The sequence below is a fragment of the Cimex lectularius genome, unplaced genomic scaffold (assembly GCF_000648675.2).
Source record: "Cimex lectularius strain Harlan isolate CLEC.00 unplaced genomic scaffold, Clec_2.1 scaffold10, whole genome shotgun sequence".
In the NCBI taxonomy this organism is placed as follows: domain Eukaryota; kingdom Metazoa; phylum Arthropoda; class Insecta; order Hemiptera; family Cimicidae; genus Cimex; species Cimex lectularius.
The window spans coordinates 2,100,842-2,123,241 of record NW_019392665.1 but is presented as its reverse complement, the minus strand read 5'-3'; the positions used below and the strand labels follow the sequence as shown (position 1 = coordinate 2,123,241).

Below are 22,400 nucleotides of genomic sequence, written 5' to 3'. Positions count from 1 at the left end.
GAGTGGTCAGCGTGAGAGACTCTTGGCTCGTAGACCACACGGTTGTGGGTTCGATTCCCACTGTTATAATCGGCCTTTTTTTCACCACCCCCCAACTATATATGATGAAATAATCAACGGAATCATACTCCTGCTAATATGCAACCTCATAATGCCATTAAAACAAAAAACAAACTTGAAATTTATGTCTAAAATTAAAAAAAAAACACAAATATATAAAATTTCTTTTATGTTATCATATCCACACTATACATATGCATGTATACATATTCCGAGTAGTAAAACGTACTAAGGCACAAATGTGTAGTCCTTTAAAAGGACATTCTTTACCGTACCTGCCTTCAAATGCTGAGAACTGTAATACACAGTTTTGCTCAAATTTTTTTTACCAAGTTTGTGATTTACTTTTTGGAAAAGATAGTTCTATTAGACAGACTGTTTTATGCATCTATCTGGATTTCGAGCATACTCATCATCAGGCAGAAGATTACAAACCACCAGAACATTTCAATAGGTTGTAATTTGTTTTTGAAAACCAAACAACGGTATAATTTTATTTATTCAAGAGATGAAACATAATATAGTGTGCTTTGTAACCCTTGTAGGATTTGAACTTTTTCTTGCAAGTATCACATGTAAGGTTGAGCCCACATTCGGTCTTCTTGTGATGATTATAATGCGATTTGTATAAAAAAGACCGGCCACAGCTACAATTGATCCTTTCACCTGCACAAAAGAACCGCACAATCGTTAAAGTATCAGTAAAAAAAATTTCTGGCTGTTGGCAAAATGGCCATTCATTTTTGTAATTCACATAAGTTTTGACATTCGTATACATCAGGAAATATCTGCCCCGATTATGCACCTCACTCAGGCATGACAAAAGCCGCCATGTAAAAATACAGACTTTATTTCGAATTTATTACATAATTAAAGAATGCCCTCTCTTGCAGTGGAGCTGATAGCCTTTCCAAGATTTGAAAGATTTTCCGCATTCGTCACACCTCAGGTCGAGCCCACATTCGATCTTCTTGTGGTGTTTCAAATCGTACAGATGCCTGAAATTCCTCCCGCAGTGGCATTTGATCCATTCCGAGCCTGCGGAATTTTATTTCCCTGATTAATAATCTTGTTTAACCCTGAGTCGAAGTCAGGAAAAAGGATGAAAACAATAATAAGAGATGGAAACGACAACAAAAACAAACAAAATATTTTAATTTACTTTTAATATAAATACGACGTACAAGTTTTCCTTCTTCTTAATAAGTCTGATGACGAGTGCTTCTAAAACTGATGAATTTAAGGGAGTCAAGGCAAGATCTTCATCCTGTGAGCTGACGCCGAGTGGATCTTCTGCCCTTGTTTTGACCTGAACGACTTGCCGCAGGTCGAGCATCTAAAATCAATTCCGCATTCTGTCTTCTTGTGGTGCTTCAGATGGTAATCATGCGTGAACTTCCTCCCACACACGCACACGTGCTTTAGCTTACCTTGAAAAGCAAAGCGAAAAACATTAAAAATCAAAGGAACTGTCTGAGGTGGAATGAGACAATTTTGGGCAAAAACACTTGCGAATAATGACCAATGGGCAGACCCATTCTGAAACATTAAAATGTATATACATATGAGTACATAAAAACATGTATATCATGTGACATATACAAAACGAACAAAAATCACATCAAATTTACAATAATTTTTTTTATTTTCAATGCAAATAACAACACCCAGCACATGAAGAGATTATTATTATATTATGCCTGATATTTTTTAAAATCAGTCTTTTTAACTTTCAAATCCTTCTGCCCTTTGTTCCAAGGATGCAATATTTGTTTAAAAAAAAAAAAAAAAAAAAAAAAAAAAAAGTTCAAACCTTGTCCTTCTTGGTTTTTACCCCATAGCATTTACATTAAAAATAATGAATAAATTAATGAATGAATTGAATAAATTATTAAGGCAGTTTTCCGTGGGCGGAAAATGCATGTATTTTAGCAGCCTTCTTTGATTTGAAATGCTTCTTACAGTCGTCGCACTTGAAAATGATCCCGCATTCGAATTTCTTGTGGTGTTTCATATGGTAATCGTGTGTGAACTTCCTCCCGCAAACACATACGTGCTTTAATTTACCTTTAAAAGTAAAAGTCAAAATTAAATATGGAACATATTCAAGAGAAAAATAAACGACAAGATTAAAACATTAATTAACGATTACATATTTTGACTAATTAATATATCACAATTAATTAAGGTTTTTAGTTGAGATAAAAAAGTCGATGGTGCAAGCGGGATTCGAACCCACGATCTTCGGTCCGAGTGGATCGAGGTCATGATAGCTCACGTGGTAGAGCAGCGGCGTATCAAGCCGAAGATCGTGAGTTCGAACCCCGCTCGTGCCATTGACTTTTTTATCTCAACTAAAAACCTTAATTAATTGTGATTGTTTCTTATGTTCTACTTAATTAGAAATGAAAAAGACTGGGGATCAATGTGAATAAAACTAATCAAGTATTTATTTACACAGTAAAATACATTTGTACAGAGTAAAATTCCAAAATAAAAGTAGTTAAAATTTATTTGAATTCAAGTTCCACCTAGATGAAGAAAAGGTGAAACATGACTTCATTGAACAAACAGTAAAACGGCTATGACGGTTGTCCGTGGAGGGTAAAATTATGTACTTTCAGAGACTGTTTGTACTTGAAATTCTTTGGGCAGTGTTCACACTGGAAAATTATTCCGCATTCCGTCTTTTTGTGGTGCTTCAGATGGTAACCGTGCGTGAACTTTCTCCCACAGCCACAGATATGCTTTAGTTTACCTTTAAAAGCAAAATTAAAAAGTTAATACAGAATTGATTTCCAATTATCAAAGAGAAAAAAATTGAAAACACTCCTGTGGTTTGAATCACAAAATAACAACTACCTTGGTTGTTTAACTAGTTGTTTATAAGAGAAGTAACTACATAAAAAATACCAAAGCTGAAAACTTAAAGTTCTAAAAAAATAAGTCATAGTACCAACAAAATACAAATGTCGGAATGTAAATTGTTTCTTTTTAAGATCAGTTTGGTTCAAGAGTTCTCATAGCGGTTGGTGAACTTTTGAAAATTATGTTGGTCTAAAATTTTGATCACTACAGGGTGCATCTACTATCGCTGGTTTACCTTTGATTGAAATGGATTTGCTTCACACCATCTTCAATGAGGAACTGTGTTTCATCGTCTCTTAAGTCATTAATTACTATGCAATTATGGGTAGGAGTGCTTTTGGGCATTTCCTCATGAATTTGGTGTGAAGCCGAAACACATTTGAATGAAACCAGTGAGAGTAGGCGGACCCACTAAAGTGATCAAGTGCTGAACAGTTCATGTTCACTAACTTGCAAACCAGACTTCTTAAAATTATTCTAAAACTGCATTATTAAAAATGCTCTTGTGTCTTACTGTATTGTCTTGTCCTTTATCACGGCACGTCTTGAATTGTTACATCGATTGTTTCCAGTGGATGGAAAATGTGTGTATTTTAACGGCCTTCTTTGATTTAAAATCCTTCTTACAGTGGACGCACTGGAAAGTGATTCCGCATTCTGTCTTTTTATGATGCCTCAGATGGCGTTCGTGAGTGAACTTCCTTCCGCACATGCAGGCGTGCTTTAGCTTTCCTTTAAAAACAAAAGAAAAAACTAAAATCAAATGAAATGTGAAAAAATAAGCAGGTAGATAATATTCTCGACATCAACACCTCGACCTTAAGAGCTAAGAAAACCTTTAATTAATACATAATTAAAACATTTAATTTATGCTAACAGGCCTTAGGGGCCGGATAATATGTCACATTGCAGTCCTGGGTTCAAAAACCAGATTTGACCCTGGGGTTTTCTGTCATTCCATAACCTCTAACATAAGACAAATTATAATACAGAAGAAATGTAATGTAACCGGCAGAGTTGGTGCACTGGTTCGAACAATCTCTCTCTATATTCGCTTGCTTTTCTCTAGAAATAAGAGATTTGTTGGCATAAGCGCCTAGCTGCTTAGTTTTGTGTAGGGGAAGGTCAGGCTTAAGAATTTAATAAATCAAAGAGTATATTCCCAACATTTATTTGAACCCAATTGCACAACCACAGCAAAATCTAAATTGATTTAATAAGTCAGACATAACTCTAAATCTTAGATGAGTCTATCAACAAAGGGACTTACGCCAAATAACGCTCAGCAGCATCTTCTGTGCCTTTCCATATCACAACCATCAACTTGATCTGAAAAGTCGCAATGGCTGGTCCTCACTGGCTGTGGTTTGTGCCCTTGGACGGGACTCACCGATGTGAGCTCCTTGGTATGAGCCCTTGGGCGGGACTCACTGGTGTGAGCTCCTTGGATAAGACTCACTGGTGTGAGCTCCTTGGATAAGACTCACTGGTGTGAGCTCCTTGGATAAGACTCACTGGTTTGAGCTCTTGGACTAGACCATTGGAGTGAGCTCCCTGGACAGGGGACTTCCTGGTTCCTTGGATGAGACTGGTGTGAGCCCTTGGACGAGGGACTTCCTGGTATGAGCCCTTGGACGGGACTCACTGGTGTGAGCTCCTTGGACGAGGGACTCCTTGGTGTGAGCCCTTGGATAAGACTCAATGGTTTGAGCTCTTGGACTGGACTCATTGGTTTGAGCCTTTGGACTAGACCACTGATGTGAGCTCCTTGGACGGGTGGACTCCCTGGGTGAGTGCTTGGACGAGACTCACTGGTTTGAGCCCATGAACTAGACTGACTTTTGATTTACAATTTTATACCAGTTTTCCTACCAGAGTAGGGGTGGAAAGGAAAACAAAATTTAGGGGAGTTCCCGGACCGGCGAAGACAAGTGCCATGCATCCGGTTGACACGACCCCAATTTTCAATAATATTTAAATTATTTAATATATATATTTGTAATATTTTTCCTTTGTGGTAGTAACTCTTTGAGTTTTCCGCAATGCATTCGACTGGGAAGACAAAATCGCCCTTCAACACTCAATTATCTGGGTTCTGCTGAGCCTGCTGTGACCTGTATGGGGATATCTAAATTCCAAGAGGATGGGACAAACATCCAAGGAGTGGATCACATCCTCCCTTCCACTGAGGTTACAAACTCTCTTTCTCGTCATGGAGTGTAGTTAAGAAAAAGCATTTCGCCTCTTAATTTAAAAAACCAGCTCAGCTCCGTAGGCGAAAGTTCTGTATTTTTTGAATTAAGGGACAGCAAGGATCTTCATATAAAAGAACTGTCGAGCCGACCCCACACACTCTTCCCGGTAACATTCGTCCATCCTTTGACATATGACCATCAACTGGGCACAGCATTTATCCCGATCCTGGAAGTTAGAGTTAAAAGGGGTACTTTTCCAGTTCCTTAATGTCCAGAGAGGTAGTTGCAGTACCAGACTAATTTCAACACAGAGAAGATTCCAATTTCATTAATTGGATCGACAATTGGCCGTACCCCATCGTACTGATTACTTAGCCCAACTCCGCCAGCGACATGGCAAGGTTATCACAAAAATAAGTTCGCACTGAAAAATAAGCTGTTTATTACTAAAATCGAACTTTTTTCTTTTACAAAGGTATTTTGGATTTCATGTGACGGTTCATAACGTGTATTTTCAAGTTGGATATCCAATAGCATTTATAATCGCAGAACTGACACGCGATGATCGGTTCTTTGCCGCATTCTCGTCTCTGGTGTCTAGCTCGGTCGTTCTTGTTTTTGTACACTTTGCCACACTCGCAGACGAAACCTTGAAAAAACAAAACAAAATGAAACCTAGAATTATTACAAACACATTTTGTAAAGTTTATTTAAAACAAGGGGCCCAAAGGAAAGTGTTAGATTGTTTAAAGTTAAACATAGAATAAAACAAACATAGAACAAATTTATTGAAGAAAACAAGCAATATAGCCATAAACCTGCACAGTTGCCAAATTCCCTGCTTCAAAGCTCTTGCAGTCGAAGCAGAATGTTTTTCCTGTCTTCCTCGGCATCCCAACCCCTTGATAACATGAAAAACTTTCATAAATCACTATTAAATAGACCACTGGTAAGAGCTCTTGGACGGGGGACTCACTGGTTTTAGCCCCTGAACTGACTTTTGAAGGCAGAAAGGAACATCAAAAGTGAGGTGAGTTCCCATACTGTGGGTGGACCGGCAAAGACAAGTGCCACGCACCTGACCCGACCCCGATTTAGGATGTCCAAAATTGCATAGTATTTTTGCCCTTGTGACAACTAAATAGCTCGCCATTATTTATGTGATCGGCTGTCCAATTATTGCAACTTAACTTAATGTGGCTTCCTATTTATCGGACCATCTGTGCACTTGTTGCATGGCTAAGTACACCTGGTTTGTGAGAACATCAAGTCGCTCTATTTACTGCTTTTTCTGTGAGGTCGTTTTAAATTTTTGTTATGTTTATTTTAACAAATACAAGTTATTCTAAGACGGGGACCTGCTTTTAGTAATAAAAAATATCAAGAAGTTTCGCTGGAAATAGTAAAGCCATGGGAAACATCTTAAAATATTTTATTCAATAATGTACAAATCTCGAAATCAACGAAAAGTACATCTTTTCACAACTTTATTTAACATACAAAATGCGTTCATTTTTAAAAATTTTAAATAGCAATGGTTTTTGTCTTTCATTTTTTTCTTCTCTCTTTCTTTTGACTAAAGTTAACATTTAGAAAAATGTCAACTGTGTACAGGAAAACTTTGGCTGTGATTATTTCCTTATATTTTATTATATACATTTTCCAGGATCATCGTAGCATGAAGTACGTCTTCCTGAGCATTTTTGTTGTCAAAAAAATGCTTCCTTTATAACTCTTCTGTCTATGGAACCGAAACACTTTGGGCGGTGTGTTCTGAGGTTCAGAAAGTATTCATGGGTGAACTCCCTGGTACAAACTTAAAAAAACCAAATGTTTTTGAAAAAGTGTAAAGTTCGTAGAATGGAGCTGGTTGAAAATTTTATTTACAATTTCAATTTTATTTCTAGACATATGAAACATAACTTTGATCAGACGTCTGTTGCCTTTATCTTTGCCCATTCCGTTTAAATGACTTGGGGAAAACAAATCTACGATGGTTTCCCGTGGAGGGAAAATGTGTGTATTTTCAGGGACTTCTTAGATTTGAAATTCTTCGGGCAGTGGTTGCACTGGAAAATGATTCCACACTCTGCCTTTTTGTGGTATTCGAGATTAAATCGATGGGAGAATTTCCTACCGCAGGGGCAAATGTGCTGTAGCTTCTTACCTGGAACTACAAATAAAACTTATTAGTAACGATCAAAATATAGTTTTTATTTATAGGGACAGTTACAAAAAAAAAAGTCACCAGGATGGATTCATTGCTTTGTTTATTATTATTACCTAAATCACAGAAAATAAACATACTTAAAAAAAAAATCGAGGTACTTTGGACTTGGGAATGTTAGTACAACTTGAAAAGTTAAACTTAATCACAGCATGATTAACGTTTTGTTCGAGAATAAATTCTACAAGTATAACTTGTCCGATTTAATAGAAACATGCATCCTGTTGATGTGCTTCGTCAAGTTGGTTTTAATCGAGACCAACTTTGGGCAGAAGGGACACTTGAACTTCCTACCACACTCCTTCTTCAAGTGGTAGTTCCAATGGCCAGAGTGGGAAAAAGTCCTGCCACACTTGCAGAAATGTTTCCCTGTAAAAGATAAGTTGGCAGGGTCAATAAAAAATAGCAAAATGGTTTGGGAAAAACCACCGAACTTACCCATGACTAAACTTTGAGGTAGGAGAATTTCTTAAGACATGTGCCAGTCAGACACCGACCACGCTAACACTTTCACTAACGCAGCAAAAATACTTAGGCATGTTTCTAATTCCTGGAAAGTTGAAAGGATAACACCATGATAGTAAAGCTAGGTTAATTAAGTATCTACCGTCTCATCTCATTGTTTCCAGTTATCCAAAAATTATTCAAAAAAGTTTTGCTAAAAAGACTGAAACCCTTCATTGAAAAAAATAAATAAATAAATAAAAACAATATTATACCAAGCCACCAGTTGGATTCAGAGTCAAGCACTCAACCATATTTGGATTCAGGTACATAGGAACACTGATATTACAGGCAAAACATGTAAGACTGTCCAAGCTAAACAATAAAGCAGATACTATTTGTTTGAAATCAGGCTGGCATACCATGATAGCATCCTAAGCCCTGTGTTGTACAAGTGACATACCACTGATGACCCTCAAAATGTACCCATGCATCAATTAATGGACAGATACTTGAAAGGTCAAAATAAACCACTGGAAATTCGAAAAATAGAAAATTAGCTGACAAACCAATTGTATTCAATGGTAAAATAGTTCCTTCCCAGAATTCAGTAAAATATTTAGACATTACGGTACAAAATAAATAAATAAATTAGAAAGTACATATGAAAAAGAAAAGACAAGAACTTAATTCCAAATATCATCAACTTTATTATTCGCTGGGAAAAAATTACAGGTTACCAATACAAAATAAAATAACGATTTATAATTACATATGAAAACTTATATGGAATGGTACACAAATTTTGAAGTATGCCCAAAAAAAAATACAGAAATAATAAAGTACCAAAATAATACAGACAGTAGATCCTCGAAAAAATGAAATTCACAGAGATCTAAACATCCTGTATGTTGTCACTGAGACCGTACGGTATGCCTATGAGCACCACCTACCTCTTAAAAGCCGCCTCAACACCAGCTACATAATGAACGACTGAAGAGGACAAATTATTTTTAAAAGTGGCAAGGTGAACTAAACTAGACAAAAACTGTGACACTAATGAGTGGAATAAAGTGTATTTATTACAAAATTAGCCATCGTAAAATTAATAGATCGCCTCATTTGACTAATTTTAATAAATAAATTATTAATTAAATAGAATCATATTTATAAACCTAACGGAAAATGAGTAAAACTGATTGAAAACATAAATTTGTTTTTAAAAAATTGTCGAAACTAGTTATTAACCGTCATTGCTTCAAGTTTAAACAATCTTTTTTTATTTCAAATAAAATGTTTAATAATTTTATTAACAACTAATTAACATCATTGTAAAGGTAATAATACTAGAGAGTATGAAAAATATGAAACCGTTTAAAACATAAAAAAATAAAATTTTCGTTGATAAAAAATTTCTTACACAATTTGCAGTACTAACTTTAAACAATTTCAAAGGAGAAAAACCTATCAATGTGATGAAGTGTGTCAGTTTCGGTTAGTAATATTGAAAACGGAAGGATCGGAGGATCAGAGATGATCTGTATTTCAAAACTAAGTATGCCAATCGCTGCGTCCAAGAATAGAAGCAGTTTTGTTCAAGATGTTCGACATTTCGCCTTTTTTTGTTTAAATTTTCTTTTTCAAAAATAAAAGATTCAGGAACGCCTTTATCCCTAGGTCTGGACGTTGTGCGCTGCCATCATGTGGAATTTCAGGTTCTGCTTTGACTTGTAGGACTTTTTGCAGATGGTGCACTTGAAATCGATCCCGCACTCGTTCCGCTTGTGGTAGTTGAACATGGCTAGCTTCTTGTATTTTCGGCCGCATTCACACTTATGCACTCCGTCTGCTGAAGAGGAAAAACAGACTAATGAAACCTCGACTCAGAAAAAGGTGCAACTTAAAAAATAAAAGAAGTACAATAAAATAAAAAACCTTGAATATTTGTTTAAGGTTTACAGTAAGTAGACTGTGGTATGAAATACTCTGAGGTAACCACAAAGCATGATCAGAGAAAACGACAATAGATTGAAGAATAATAACTGAACAAAATTATTTTTTTAAAAATATGAAAGGAATGAAAATTCCCTGTAATAATTCTGTTACATTCCCAAGCCTGGCCACCTCCTTACCAATACAGTATTAAAAGAGTTAATTTTTTAGTGGTTAAACGGTACTAAAAGATATTCAGATTTCAACAAATATTTTTTATTTAAAGTCAACCAGATTGTTGGGGCTTGCAGTCCTCAAGCATCTGACGATTCGGGTGATGTCTTCCACATCCGGTGGACGTTGAGGTTGCTTTTCTTTGAAAGTGAATAAGCACAGAATGGACATGGGGACAACGTAGCCACACCAACTAAGTGAACAGGGCGATTGAAAATTTCAGACTACAAAAAAGATTTCTCGGCCTTTTCAACAAAGAGAACATGCTGTAGTAAATCTTCAATAAAAAACGGGAAACTTATATCTACCGTGATCTTATCATCCGATGCCAAGGAGAACGCATTTGGGTCCTCTTTGATTCACATTTTTGTACGAGTGCAGTTTTATGTTCATCTGTTACAACAGCTATAAGTCAGACAGTAATAGTACAGGGCTGTCATGAACAAGGGGTCAAACCAATTTTAAAATACAGTCAACCCTCCTATAACATGGTGAGTGCGTACCGCATTATATGGAAACCGCGCTATAAGAAACTCGGATTTAATTGTACAAACCAGGCTAATTTGTAGTGTGTTCTATGGAAACCGTCTACCGCGTTGTATGGAAACTGCGCTATAAGAAACTCGGAATTAGTACAAATCACATCATTCGTACCGCGTTATATGGAGACCAATAAATACAAAAGACAAGATAAATTATGAATTATTTTTATTGAATTGAAGAGTTCATATAAGGATTGATAAAAAAAAAATGAAACAAAAACTAAACTAAAAGACTGTTTTCCAACAAAAACAAGAAAGACTTTTGTAAAATTATTTATTTTTCAACACTCATCCTCGCTGTCAGATATGAGTCACCTAACTCATCTTCTTTTAATGGGCAAAATGTCTTCCTCACTTGGTTCTTCTTCACATTGGTTTTCGATCGTAGCTTTTTTTTCTAACTCCACTAAAACCTCTCTATAGGGAGAGCTAAGCAATTTCTTAACTCTCTTTTAAACTTTGCGCTGCGCACCGTTGAACGATCAGTTTGAATGAAATGAAATTCTAATTCTTTAGCCAAATTTAACCCTTTTTTCACATCTTGTAAATCGAGATTTGGCACCCATTCGTTTTCCTTATTTTCGTTTACTAATGCAGTTGAGGAAGGTGCATCAATTAATTCCATCAGTTCTTCCTCATCTAAAGTTTCTTCCCTGAGTACTAGTTCTCTTACATCCTGATGGTTTACTGCAAATTCTTCATCGCTTAAATTCTGTTAAATGGAAACCGCGCTGTAAGAGTACCGCGTTATGGGAGGGCTGTCGCAATTTCAACTCCGCATTATATATAAAACCGCGTTCTGAGAGTACCGCGTTATAGGAGGGTTGACTGTACTTATTTCATACATTCTAAATTGAAAATCTACAAGTTTCGCCGGGATTTGAACCAAGAACTAACTGCAAGCGTGGCAATACTCCCTTAAACCATTCAACCACCACATTCCCCTAGAAATCAGAACTTTTAAGCAGAATAAGATATCTATGGTGTATTCAAAAGATCAATTAATAGAAAATGTAAAAAGTCAGAATTTCAATACAGTATTAACCTTTTTAACCGAACGATTTCAGTAGAAAATGGAGTGTTAATTTTTGCAAAATGTAGCTGCTAATAATGATGAGTAAAATCTAAATCCAAACTTCATAAATACAGTTGTAAAGTGCTGAACCACAAGACGACGAACCTAGCTACTATTTTTTTTTTTTTTTTTTAACCAGTATGTAATATTTTATTTGTCAGGAAGTCAGTAAATGTATACAATTTTACATCGAAAAATTTAAATTACCCAGTAAAGTTAGAACTTAAAAGGAACCATTATTATTTAGTGAATATAATAGATAAGTATCAGAAATAAATAATTAGCAGTATTAAAATAATATAACATATAAACATAAAAATTTCCGTTAAATGAGTTCTAGGAGTACATAAAATGTTGAGTTTTGATTATATGTATAATAACCAAGTAAAAAGAGAGGAAAAAATACATTTTGGAAGATTTTCCTAATCATTCACAAAGGAGGTGGGCCATCTTGTTTTACAAAAAAGCATATTAAGTATCTTCTATCGAGTATAACTCAGAAAAGGTTGATCCTTTCAAAATTTTCCTTTCAGTAAAAGTGCCCTAAAATAAGCTCTAGAATCGAACTGTACAATACAAATATGCGATTTTCATTTAAAATAATAAAGTTGGTGTCATTTTCCAGATAGATGAAAAAATTATGTTAAATCTGTTACCATCAGGAGATTCCTAACCAAAATTAACTTTGGGTTTGTACAAGACCATTTTTTGCTAAAGTTAATAAAATAAATAAATTAATTTAAAAAAAAAATAAAAAATGCACCCTCCCCTCACGCGTCGAGCATAACTCAGAAAGGGTCGATCCTATCAAAAATGTTCTTTTAGAAAAAGTTGCATAAAATAAGCTCTAGAATCTAATTGTACAATAAGAATATGGGATTCCCATTTAAAANAAAAAAAAAAAAAAAAAAAAAAAAAAAAAAAAAGCCACAGTCCACAGTATATTGAACTTCATATTTGTATGTAAAATATATGAGTCGTTCATATTATATTATTTTTAAAAATTTTACCGCATGCTAACTGCTTCCGAAAAATTGCATTATCCAAAACGGCTACACCCCTGCTTATAGTTCGATTAAAAATGATTCTACAGTATTATTTTCGTAAATAAATGGAGAATTAAAAACAAACTGAAGAGTCATTCAAGGATTTTCAATAGAAAAATTGTCTGTGTGGGATTTAATAAAAGTGTTTTTAAAATTCTGATATAAAATGAAGAGAAAAAACCGATAATATTCTACGATTGTTAAAACTTATTGTTTATCTATCAATTAATTATTCTTTCCATGTAAGGTCTTGGTTGAGATAAAAAAGTCAGTGTCACGAGCGGGATTCGAACCCACGACCTTCGGCTCAATACGCCGCGGCTCTAAGCACTTCACCTATCGTGACTTCGATCCTCTCGGAAACTCTCCATCTCAACCTACAACCGTTCGAACCTTCCCCCTTATTATCGTGATTCAATAAAAAGAATATTCATACAAAAATAAATTTTTATTTATTTAAATGTGTTAAATTGTTTAGGAACATTCAATATATATACAACTCTTGTATATACGCATATACATATTATATATTTAAGCATAGACTAGATCGAAATGGGTAAAAATAGCGGATTATCCTTGACTAGAATATGTTTGTTCTGGATGTGTTTGTTTAGATTTGCCTTTCGGTGGCTTTTCTTTGGGCAGTATGGACACTTGAACCTCGGCTCTTGACCGCACTCCCACCTCGAATGAGTGTAGAAGTTCCTCTCGTGCTTGAACACGCGACCGCACTTGCAGAAGAAACCTGAAAACCAATCGGAATGGATCAGAGAGGAACGTCCGAGAAAAACTCCACACGGGAACGGATTTGGGCTTGGGAAGTTTTAAAACACAACGGTCTGTAAAAAAAAAAAACAATTCTATATTTAATAAATAAATAATTTTTAAAAAAATTACAAGGTAAAAAAAGTTCAATAAAATCATATTCTGGACTTGTGCCGGTTGAATATATGCAGTTTAATGCTCTTCCTCCAGTAGGTCGTAAATTCGCAGTGCGGACACTTGAAAGTCGGCTCCTTGCCGCATTCCCACTTCTTATGAGCTTGCAAGTTGCACTTGTGCTTGAACACCTTTCCGCATTCGCAATGGAAAACAGTAACTAAAACAATACAATCAGTGTTAATAAGAGAAGAAAAATATTGCATGAGTGAATTTCAGATGATAGATAACCTTAAGATTTTGTCTCGACCAAGACCTTACATATAAAAGAATAATTAATTGAAAGAAATAACTTGGTCAATTGACCACTAAAACGCAAATTAATATTTAATATGTAAAAGAAGTATCCTCGTCGCCAATTCATAAATCGCTGAGAATCCAATCCTCATTAGACGTTTAAAAATGGCAAAAAAGAGGGAAAATTCGAAAGTTTGTAGGTTGAGATGGAGAGTTGGTGTCCGAGAGGAAGTCACGTTAGCTCAAGTTGTAGAGTAGCGGTCGTGGGTTCGAATCCCGCTCGTGACGCTGACTTTTTTTGCCTCGATCAAGACCTTACATAGAAATAATAATTGATTGTCAGAAGATAACATTCGTAGGACGTGACGAAAAGAAAACACAAAGAAGAAACTAACTCCTCTGGCAATTATTAAAATTAATATTTATTCCTTTCTGGATTTGATGAATCTTCATAGTAAGATCTATATTTTTTTGTGTGGTGATTAGTGACCGTTAATCGATAATTATTCAGAAATCGTGAGATGCGGTCTGGTGTGATAGGTTTCAGAAAAACATTTTCTTTATCGTACCAACGTTTCGATCTTTATTGAGATCATCTTCAGGGTCTGGGATTTACAAACATTTAGGATGTGGAAAAGTGAATTTATACAATGCAAAATATATTTTTTATATTCAATCAAGGTATTTCTACTCGCTCAAAGTGTTTGTCTTCTGTGTAATTGTGCCATTCTTGCGTGTCGTGTTGAGAGTGTCAGTGTCCTTTTTTTTTTGGTTTTCAACAGCAGAGGTCAAATAAACCCTCAGGGTGCCGGTGTTTTTGAAAAAAAGCCCATTTGTAAGTATGTAGGGTTCGAATGCATGGCCGCTGGTTTCGAACCCGGGACCTTTACCTTACAGTGATGGACGCCGTGTCAACGCCTAAACAGTTGCGGCCACCAACGCCCGTATATTACTTCAGCCGAGAAGGCGCATGTAGAAAAATCCGCTACCGAATATGGCGAAATTCAATAAATCCGGTTGAAGATTGTCGCAAACCTCACACAAAAAGATCACAATGTGAAAAGACAAAGATCAAAGAAATCGAGAGACTCCGACGTTTTCCAAATGTTTATTTACCCGTTGACAAATTTGAAACATTTTGAAACATATGAAATGTTTTCTTGTTAATAGAAAATCATTCCGTCGGTTTTTAAGTTCAGAAGTTCACGTTGCAGTGTACGACGGCGGTGTGCTTGTTCAAATCGGATTTCCAGTAGGTGACGTACCCGCAAGAAGGGACTTGACATCTGACAGACGGAGGTTTACCGCACTGCCATTTTTTGTGCTTCGAGTAGTAGCTCTTCGATCTGAAACTCTTACCGCAGTCGCAGACGATATCTGGAAAAAAACCATCAATTGCAAGTCAACATTTCTTTCCTTTTTTGCCCAAAGTTTCAATGAATGTCAAAATGATAATCTAGGCGTGATGGACGAGAGACAGCTAGAATTTCGAGACATTTTAGGGTTTAGAATGTAAAGAAAACATTTTTCGTTAAAATACAATCCTTACTTTATGAGAAAGAAACCTGCAAAGGTATTGAGTACGAGGAGTGCAAGAAAAACAATTTTATTCGAGATAATTCATTTTACAGTTCTGATGTCAATGCCTGTTGGCGATGTGTCTCCTGAGGTCTGCCTTCCAGTAGGTCTTGTACTTGCAGAATCTGCACAGCTCGCCTGGGGGCTTCCCGCACTGGATTTTCTTGTGCTTCGCGTAGTAACCCTTGGAGGAAAACCTCTTACCGCAGTCGCACAGTATATCTGGAAATGAGGTGATAAATTTTAACGTTTCGTTCTGGAACGACGAAATGGTCGAACGTGCGTGCTCGTGACAACTAGAAGAATGGGCTTTTTGCTGGGTTCGACTATCCCTACCTTCTGGATACAAGAAAAATAATCCATAACATTACAAAAAAAATGTATAAGTCCTTTGGTTGGTTTTTCCCAAATGTGCATACAAGTTATGAGATTAAAAATTAGAGAAATATTTATTATGACGATTCAGCCATACTGAATTCGTCCAGAGTAATGAATCCATTAGGTTTCGTGGCCCGATTGGCCAAATTCTTTTCAATTAATTTATCTTTAAGTAAGGTCTTGGTTGAGATGAAAAAGTCAGTGTCACGAGCGGGATTCGAACCCACGACCTTCGGCTCAGAACGTCGCTGCTCTACCTCGTGAGATGGGAAGTTGGTGTCCGAGTGGATCGAAATCACGATAGCTCAAGTGGGAGAGCAGCGGCGTTCTGAGCCGAAGGTCGCGGGTTCGAATCCCGCTCGTAATAATGACTTTTTCATCTCAACCAAAACCTCACTTAAAGATTAATTAATTGAAAAGTATATAAATAAATTTTAAAAAAATTAGTTTTCGAGTTTCTAGTTTTAAAAGCTTGCACCGTTTTAAACTTTCATCAGGGAAAAATACAAAAAGTAACAATACAGAGAGAATAAACCGCTCAACCATTTACAAAATTAGTTTTGAACGCTTAGAAAACAAACTGTTCAAGGTTTCCCCTTTCAAAGATTGAAATGCCGCATGTAGTAATTTTTACAAATTATTATTGATATTATTTACACCTTAAACTTCAACTACAATAAGTATATTTGTTAAATCATAACATAATAATTAAAATTTATGGGAGAAGCCACCCTCTGGTGATACACACACACACATCACTGGAGCAAATCCCTAGGCCTTTGTCTCTTCATATACGAGGAATTCCAGGTATGGTTAGTATGGAAAGTTGGATGCACAGATAGGTCTGATAATGTGTTTTTAAAAGGGCGTGAAAGAATGGAATGTGGAATCAGTGTGAATGGTTTTATTGGAAAGGTAGAAGAGAGTGGATTTTTCTTATGATTTTGAATTATAGAGGCTGGACTCGGGATGAATGTTTGATCCCAAACTTCCACTCCTTAGGTCCATATCAGATGATGGGAGTTTCGTAAATGTTTGATGTTAAGGTTGAGGGGAGATTGTCCGTACTATATCAGCGTCAGTATGTCATTCCAGTCATAATGGAGGGCAAATTGACTTGTTGATATTCGTTTACTTTGATTATCCATTTGCGGTACCATTCAAATAGGATGAGGTGATAGGAGCTAACAACGGATGGGTTGAAGTGAGAAGCGAGGCGCCGATATGTTTGGGGAAGTAGGGGTGTCAGCAGTACATACTGAAAAGATGATCGGACCAACAGTACTTCCTTGGGGGACTCCAGATTTACCGAAATATAAAGGGATATTACCTGAGAGACACGGTGATATCTGTCAGGCAGGATCGGAAGATAAGGTAAAAGACATTTAAGACAAGGTTCAAGAGTGAAAAAATTGAAAAGATGATCGGACCAACGGTACTTCCTTGGGGGACTCCAGATTTTACCGAAATAGGGAGGGGGATATTCCCTGAGAGACACGGCGATATCTGTCAGGCAGGATCGGAAGATAAGGTAAAAGACATTTAAGACAAACATTTGAAATTTCAAATCTAGTTTCCACTGAGCATTTGGCCAGTTTTCATAAGTAAAATTTACCGCTTTTAATACTAGTAACAGCTAAACATATATAATTCTGGGCTACTACTAACAGTTCAAGAGTGAAAAAAGTTTAATGAAGGATAATACTGGATTAGGGTTTAAGGATTTGTTAATAAATAATTTTAAAAAATGAGTGTTTGAATCTTTCAAAAAATTTATTTCAAGAATCAACAAATTGTGGAAGGTTCACAAGGACTAAGGCTACTCGGTCATCGTGTATTCCAAGACAAAATCAAGTTAAAAAACCAAACAAACAGAAATAAAATAAAACTTCGCTTCGGTTATAGGATATGGGTCTAACGGGGTGTTAGTCTCATGGGGTGGTTGGTGGCAATGTGCTGGTTAAGATTTGAACGCCAGTAAGTCATATAGCCGCAGTTGAACGGGCAACAGACCGAAGGGGATTTGCCGCATTGCCACTTTTTGTGTTTCGACAAGTAAGACTTTGTCTTGAAGAATTTCCCACAATCGCAGACCAAGCCTGAAAACCGACAAATCCGTTAGTCTTTGAAACGCCCCCTTTCTCATTTTCCTATGTACAGATAAAAATATATAATAAAAAAAAAGAATTGAAAATATTGAAAAAAATATATATTATTTTATGGCAAATTCATATGGCTGTTCGCAATGTGCTTTTTCAGATTGGACTTCCAGTGCGTTCTGTAAGAACAGCCGCCGAAAGAGCATTCCAAAGATGGAGGCTTCCCGCACTGCCACTTGATGTGCTGGTAATAGTAGGAGGTCTTGTTTCCAAAATACTTCCCACACTTGCAAACAAGACCTGTAATTTTGTACAAAAATATTTAGTCTCAGCCAATATACACTAATACTAAAGATCTAAAATTAAGACTAAACCTTCCAGTTCTTAAGACCATCGAGATAAAGATATACAATATATCTATATAATATAAACAATTTATTTCCCAAAAATAAACAATGTTTTAATAATGTTGGAAGAGTATTTTATGCAACAATTACTGCAGAACAAGTCTAATTTTTGTGTTTATAGTGTGTTTTGGTCGTAGGTGTTTTTCAGTACATGATAGAAGATGGCAGCTCTTTCTCACTTCCTTTGATCCATGGGTCTGATGTTAAACCTTAAAAAATGTAAAACCAAAATGTAATATTAAAATTAAACTGAACTAGCGCAATGTTACCTTGATTTGAAATGCGTTCTAGGATTTTTTTAAAATCGTCATGTTAGCATGGGTCTTGAGATATGCCAGTGGGTTTTGAAGCTGCAAATGGTATAGACGAAGCTTTCTCGTCTTTGCGATAATAAATTTGCACAATGCATTGACTGGAAAGATAAAACTAACCAGAAAATCGCCCTTCAACACTCAATTATCTGGTTTCAGCTGAGCCTGCTGTGACCTGTATTGGGGATCTATAAATTCCAAGAGGATGGGACATACACCCAAGGAATGGATCACATCCTCCCTTCCTCTGAGGTTACAAACTCTCTTTCTCGTCATGGAGTGTAGTTAAGAAAAAGCATTTCGCCTCTTAATTTAAAAAACCAGCTCAGCTCCGTAGGCGAAAGTGCTGTATTTTTTGAATTAAGGGACAGCAAGGATCTTCATATAAAAGAAAACGGTTAGACTGTCGAGCCGACCCCACACACTCTTTCCGGTAACATTCGTCCATCCTTTGACGTATGACCATCAATTGGGCACACCATTCCCGATCCTGGAAGTTAAGAGTCAAAAGGGGTACTTTTCCAGTTCCTTAACGTCCACTGGACGAGAGTGGTAGTTGTAGTACCAGAATAACTTCAACGCAGAGAAGATTCAAATTTGATCAATTGGATCGACAATTGGCCGTACCCCATCGTACTGATTACTTAGACCAACTCCACCGGCGACATGGCAAGGTTATCACAAAAATAAGTTCGTACTGGAAAATAAACTGTTTATTACTAAAATCGAACTGTTTTCTTTTACAAAGATATTTAGGATTTCATGTGACGGCTCTTAACGTGCATTTTCAAGTTGTACATCCAATAGCATCTATAATCGCAGAACTGACACGCGATGATCGGTTCTTTGCCGCATTCTCGCCTCTGGTGTCGAGTCCTGTCGTACCTGTTTTTGTACACTTTGCCGCATTCACAGGCGAAACCTTGAAAAAGACAAAACAAAATGAAAACCTAGAATTATTACAAAACTGGCACGAAATTTTCCGTTTTAAATAAACGCGGGAAAACTTGAAATCTTGATGAATCAGCAAGCCTTTGAATTAATGTTCACTATTGCAGTACCAGGCTAACTTCAACGCAGACATCAAACAATCAAAAACCTTCATAAATCACTATTAAAATTCCAACCGAGAAATTTTAACTAACGGCCTTCGAGCCTTTCTCCCAACTATAACACAAAGTTCGATTCGACTGTTTTATGCTTGTTAAACATGTGCACTTTGAGGGTCGACGGCCTGTTGCATTTGTAATTGCAGAGTTGGCAATGGTAACGTGGATCTTTCCCGCATATGAACTGTGTGTGGTATCTCAGATCCCTTTTGTACTTCCAACTTTTATCGCACTTTAAGCACTGAAATCCTGAAAGTTTCAAATTATATTAGACAGAGTCGTTGAGAATCGAATCCTGATTACACGACATTTGAAACATGGCAAAAAAAGAGGTAAAGTTCGAAAGGTTGCAGGTTGAGATGGCGAGTTGGCGTCCGATGGGATCGAACTCACGATAGCTCAAGCGGTACGAGCAGAAGAGGTTCAAATCCCGCTCGTGACACTAGCTTTTTCATTTCAACCAAAACCTTACGTAAAAAGATTAATTAACTGAAATTAGTCAAGATATTTCAACAGTGCGTCACCTGTTCCCTTCAGTATCAAATAGCTATTAAATCTATGTTCCAGCTAAGAAAAAAAGCCATCAATTTTGTAAAATCTATAACTTTTTTTTTGGTCAAGAGGAAATGTAGCTTTTAGCCATTTCTCTACCTTCAAAGACTCGCAAGTTGAACGCTGCTGAACAGCCAATTTTCTGATGGTATTTATGACATGGATAGGTGAGAAAAGTGAAAAGAATTTTACATCGATACCAAGCACCTTTATTGATTTTTTTTTAAACAGATACTAATTTCGAACATTTAATTTCAAAAATACGTTGGGGTATCTCGCAGTGACGATTCGCCGTGACAAAACGCTTAACAGTCGTGGACTTTTGTGGCCAACTTCATCGAGACCATGGTCGATTTGTGTTGTGTAAACATGTGAACCTTGAACCTCTGTTTGTAATGGGTTTTGTACGGGCATAGCGAGCAGATGAAATTCGGTTCTTTGTTGCACTCCCATTTCCTGTGGGCGTAGTAGTTGCTGTTGTGTTTAAAAGTACGGCCGCATTCGCAAACGTAACGCCCTGCAACAGCATGAATTTTTAGCACAAGGTATTTCAACGAGAACAACAGTAGCGTCCCACTTGACATAAAATTGTAATGAGAGTTAAATAAACGCTCTGCGGAAGAGGAGACTTTTGAAAAAGATAGAAGTTTTATTGTAAAAGATTACAACAGTGGAACCGACTTTAACGGACAGAATGCACAGTAAAGCTGGGCGCACACTAGGTCGGTGGGGCGGCGCGGAACCGACCCTCAAGAAGAATACATTGAAATGATTGTAACCCCGCACACTACGCCAGTAGGGCGGCGCAGCGCGGAGCCGGAGAAAGTTGCCACTTGTTACTTCTGGAACCCGGCGCCGCGCTACCGGCCTAGAGTACGCAGGGGCGGTAACGCAGCTGAGAGCGGTTCCTACATAGTGTGAGTACCTTCACAATTCCGCGCTGCACCGCCCCACCGACCTAGTGTGCGCCCAGCTTAAAAGTGAGCCCCTTTCCTAGTAGATATAAGGGGTTTTATACATATTTGTCTAATTGGACTAATTGGTCTAAGGGCTGATGTGTTTGGTTATGATGATAAGAAGGGCGCTTTTTGGTCTCGAGCCCTTAGGCTAGATATCTAGTTGGGTTATAATTTGTCACCTCTGACCCGCTCGACTTATCCGAAGTGGTGGTTATCTACATGACGTGTAGTCGGTCTCGGGCCCCTAAGCTAATTTGTTCCTAGATATCTGGCTAGCTGATAATATGTCACGTTTGACCAGCACAACTTATCCGAAGTGCTGGTTATCTATATGACATGAGTCGCCTCGGGCCCCTAAGCTAATTGGTTCCTGGATATCTGACTAGCTGATAATATGTCACCTTTGACCAGCACGACTTATCCGAAGTGCTGGTTATCTATATGACATGTAGTCGCCTCGGGCCCCTAAGCTAATTGGTTCCTAGATATCTACCCGGCTTATAATCTGTCACCTCTGACCCGCTCGACTATCCGAAGTGTTACCTACATGACGTGTAGGTCGTTTCTATAATTTCGATACCAAACATTTTTATTGATTTTTTTAACAGATACTAATTTAGAACATTTAATTTCAAAATTACGTTGGGGTACCTCACTGTGGTGAGTTGCCGTGACAAAATACTTAAACGTCGTGGCCTTTTATATACGATAAAAGGACAGAGTGACTGACATCCTTCTATTGAACACTCCTCTATCATTACATAACTTAGGATTAATAAACGCAACCGGATATCAGGAAACCATATTTCACGCCAATTAATGTTTTTTCCCAATTAGGATTTTGAGCGTTTTCGAAAATTACATACTCTTTCCGAAGTTTAATTTTTTTTTTCATTGAATTGGGGAATTGAGGCATTCGATTAGTTCCACTGATCTCGTGTGCCAATTGCGTCAAAAATTGGTCACATATGTAGAAATACCTTCTTAAACTAACGAAATATCAGAAGTTCCAAAAACTTAGAAAAAGTATGTATTTTTATCGGTTTTGCGAGTTTCACCTACCGGTTGGGGGCGAATTGCGAGTTGGGGAATGGAGCTGTTCGACTAGTAAGTCTAGGGTATACGTCGGACGGTACATTTTTCAAACAAGTACCGTGGAAATAAAACACACTGTACATTTAACTTGTGTCGAGAGTGAATGTATTTAT

General features: G+C 36.9%; 2 protein-coding genes, 2 long non-coding RNA genes and 1 other non-coding gene across 5 annotated transcripts in view; 1 reads left to right on the top strand and 4 right to left on the bottom strand.

Annotated features, from left to right (window-relative positions):
- Window positions 1–1,308: 1,308 nt before the first annotated feature.
- LOC112126276 (zinc finger protein 497-like) lies at window positions 1,309–4,657 on the bottom strand. Its single transcript, XM_024225036.1, has 5 exons — window positions 4,444–4,657; window positions 3,556–3,660; window positions 2,679–2,818; window positions 2,023–2,116; window positions 1,309–1,490 (listed from the first exon to the last, which is right to left on the bottom strand). The coding sequence occupies exons 1-5, from the start codon at window positions 4,655–4,657 to the stop codon at window positions 1,309–1,311; spliced, it is 735 nt and encodes a 244-aa protein (XP_024080804.1).
- An 889-nt stretch (window positions 4,658–5,546) lies between these two features.
- Window positions 5,547–7,373, bottom strand: LOC112126270. Its single transcript, XR_002909860.1, has 2 exons — window positions 5,942–7,373; window positions 5,547–5,772 (listed from the first exon to the last, which is right to left on the bottom strand). It is a non-coding gene; the product is annotated as an uncharacterized LOC112126270 (long non-coding RNA).
- A 5,621-nt stretch (window positions 7,374–12,994) lies between these two features.
- The window catches only part of LOC112126131, a gene marked incomplete at its 5' end in the record, with an annotated part of 30,565 nt that continues 21,159 nt past the window's right edge, over window positions 12,995–22,400 (bottom strand). The window contains 2 exons of the mRNA XM_024225015.1: window positions 12,995–13,368; window positions 13,521–13,722. Of these exons, the coding sequence (XP_024080783.1) occupies window positions 13,166–13,368; window positions 13,521–13,722 (405 nt within the window). The remainder of the gene's footprint in view (window positions 13,369–13,520; window positions 13,723–22,400) is intronic.
- On the top strand, window positions 16,050–16,122 carry Trnar-ucu. The gene has a single exon. It is a non-coding gene; the product is annotated as a tRNA-Arg (tRNA).
- LOC112126267 lies at window positions 16,156–19,446 on the bottom strand. Its single transcript, XR_002909856.1, has 3 exons — window positions 19,138–19,446; window positions 18,531–19,062; window positions 16,156–18,470 (listed from the first exon to the last, which is right to left on the bottom strand). It is a non-coding gene; the product is annotated as an uncharacterized LOC112126267 (long non-coding RNA).

Excerpts from the sequence above, each read along its gene's own strand:
- LOC112126276 (XM_024225036.1), bottom strand. The coding sequence starts at position 4,657 with ATGAGTCCAGTCCAAGAGCTCAAACCATTGAGTCTTATCCAAGGGCTC. Across the intron at positions 3,661-4,443 it reads TAGTCCAAGAGCTCAAACCA|GAAAGCTAAAGCACGCCTGC; the intron begins GTGAGTCTTATC and ends TTGTTTTTAAAG. Across the intron at positions 1,491-2,022 it reads CATTTTCAAGTGCGACGACT|GTAAGCTAAAGCACGTGTGC; the intron begins GTAAGAAGCATT and ends TTGCTTTTCAAG.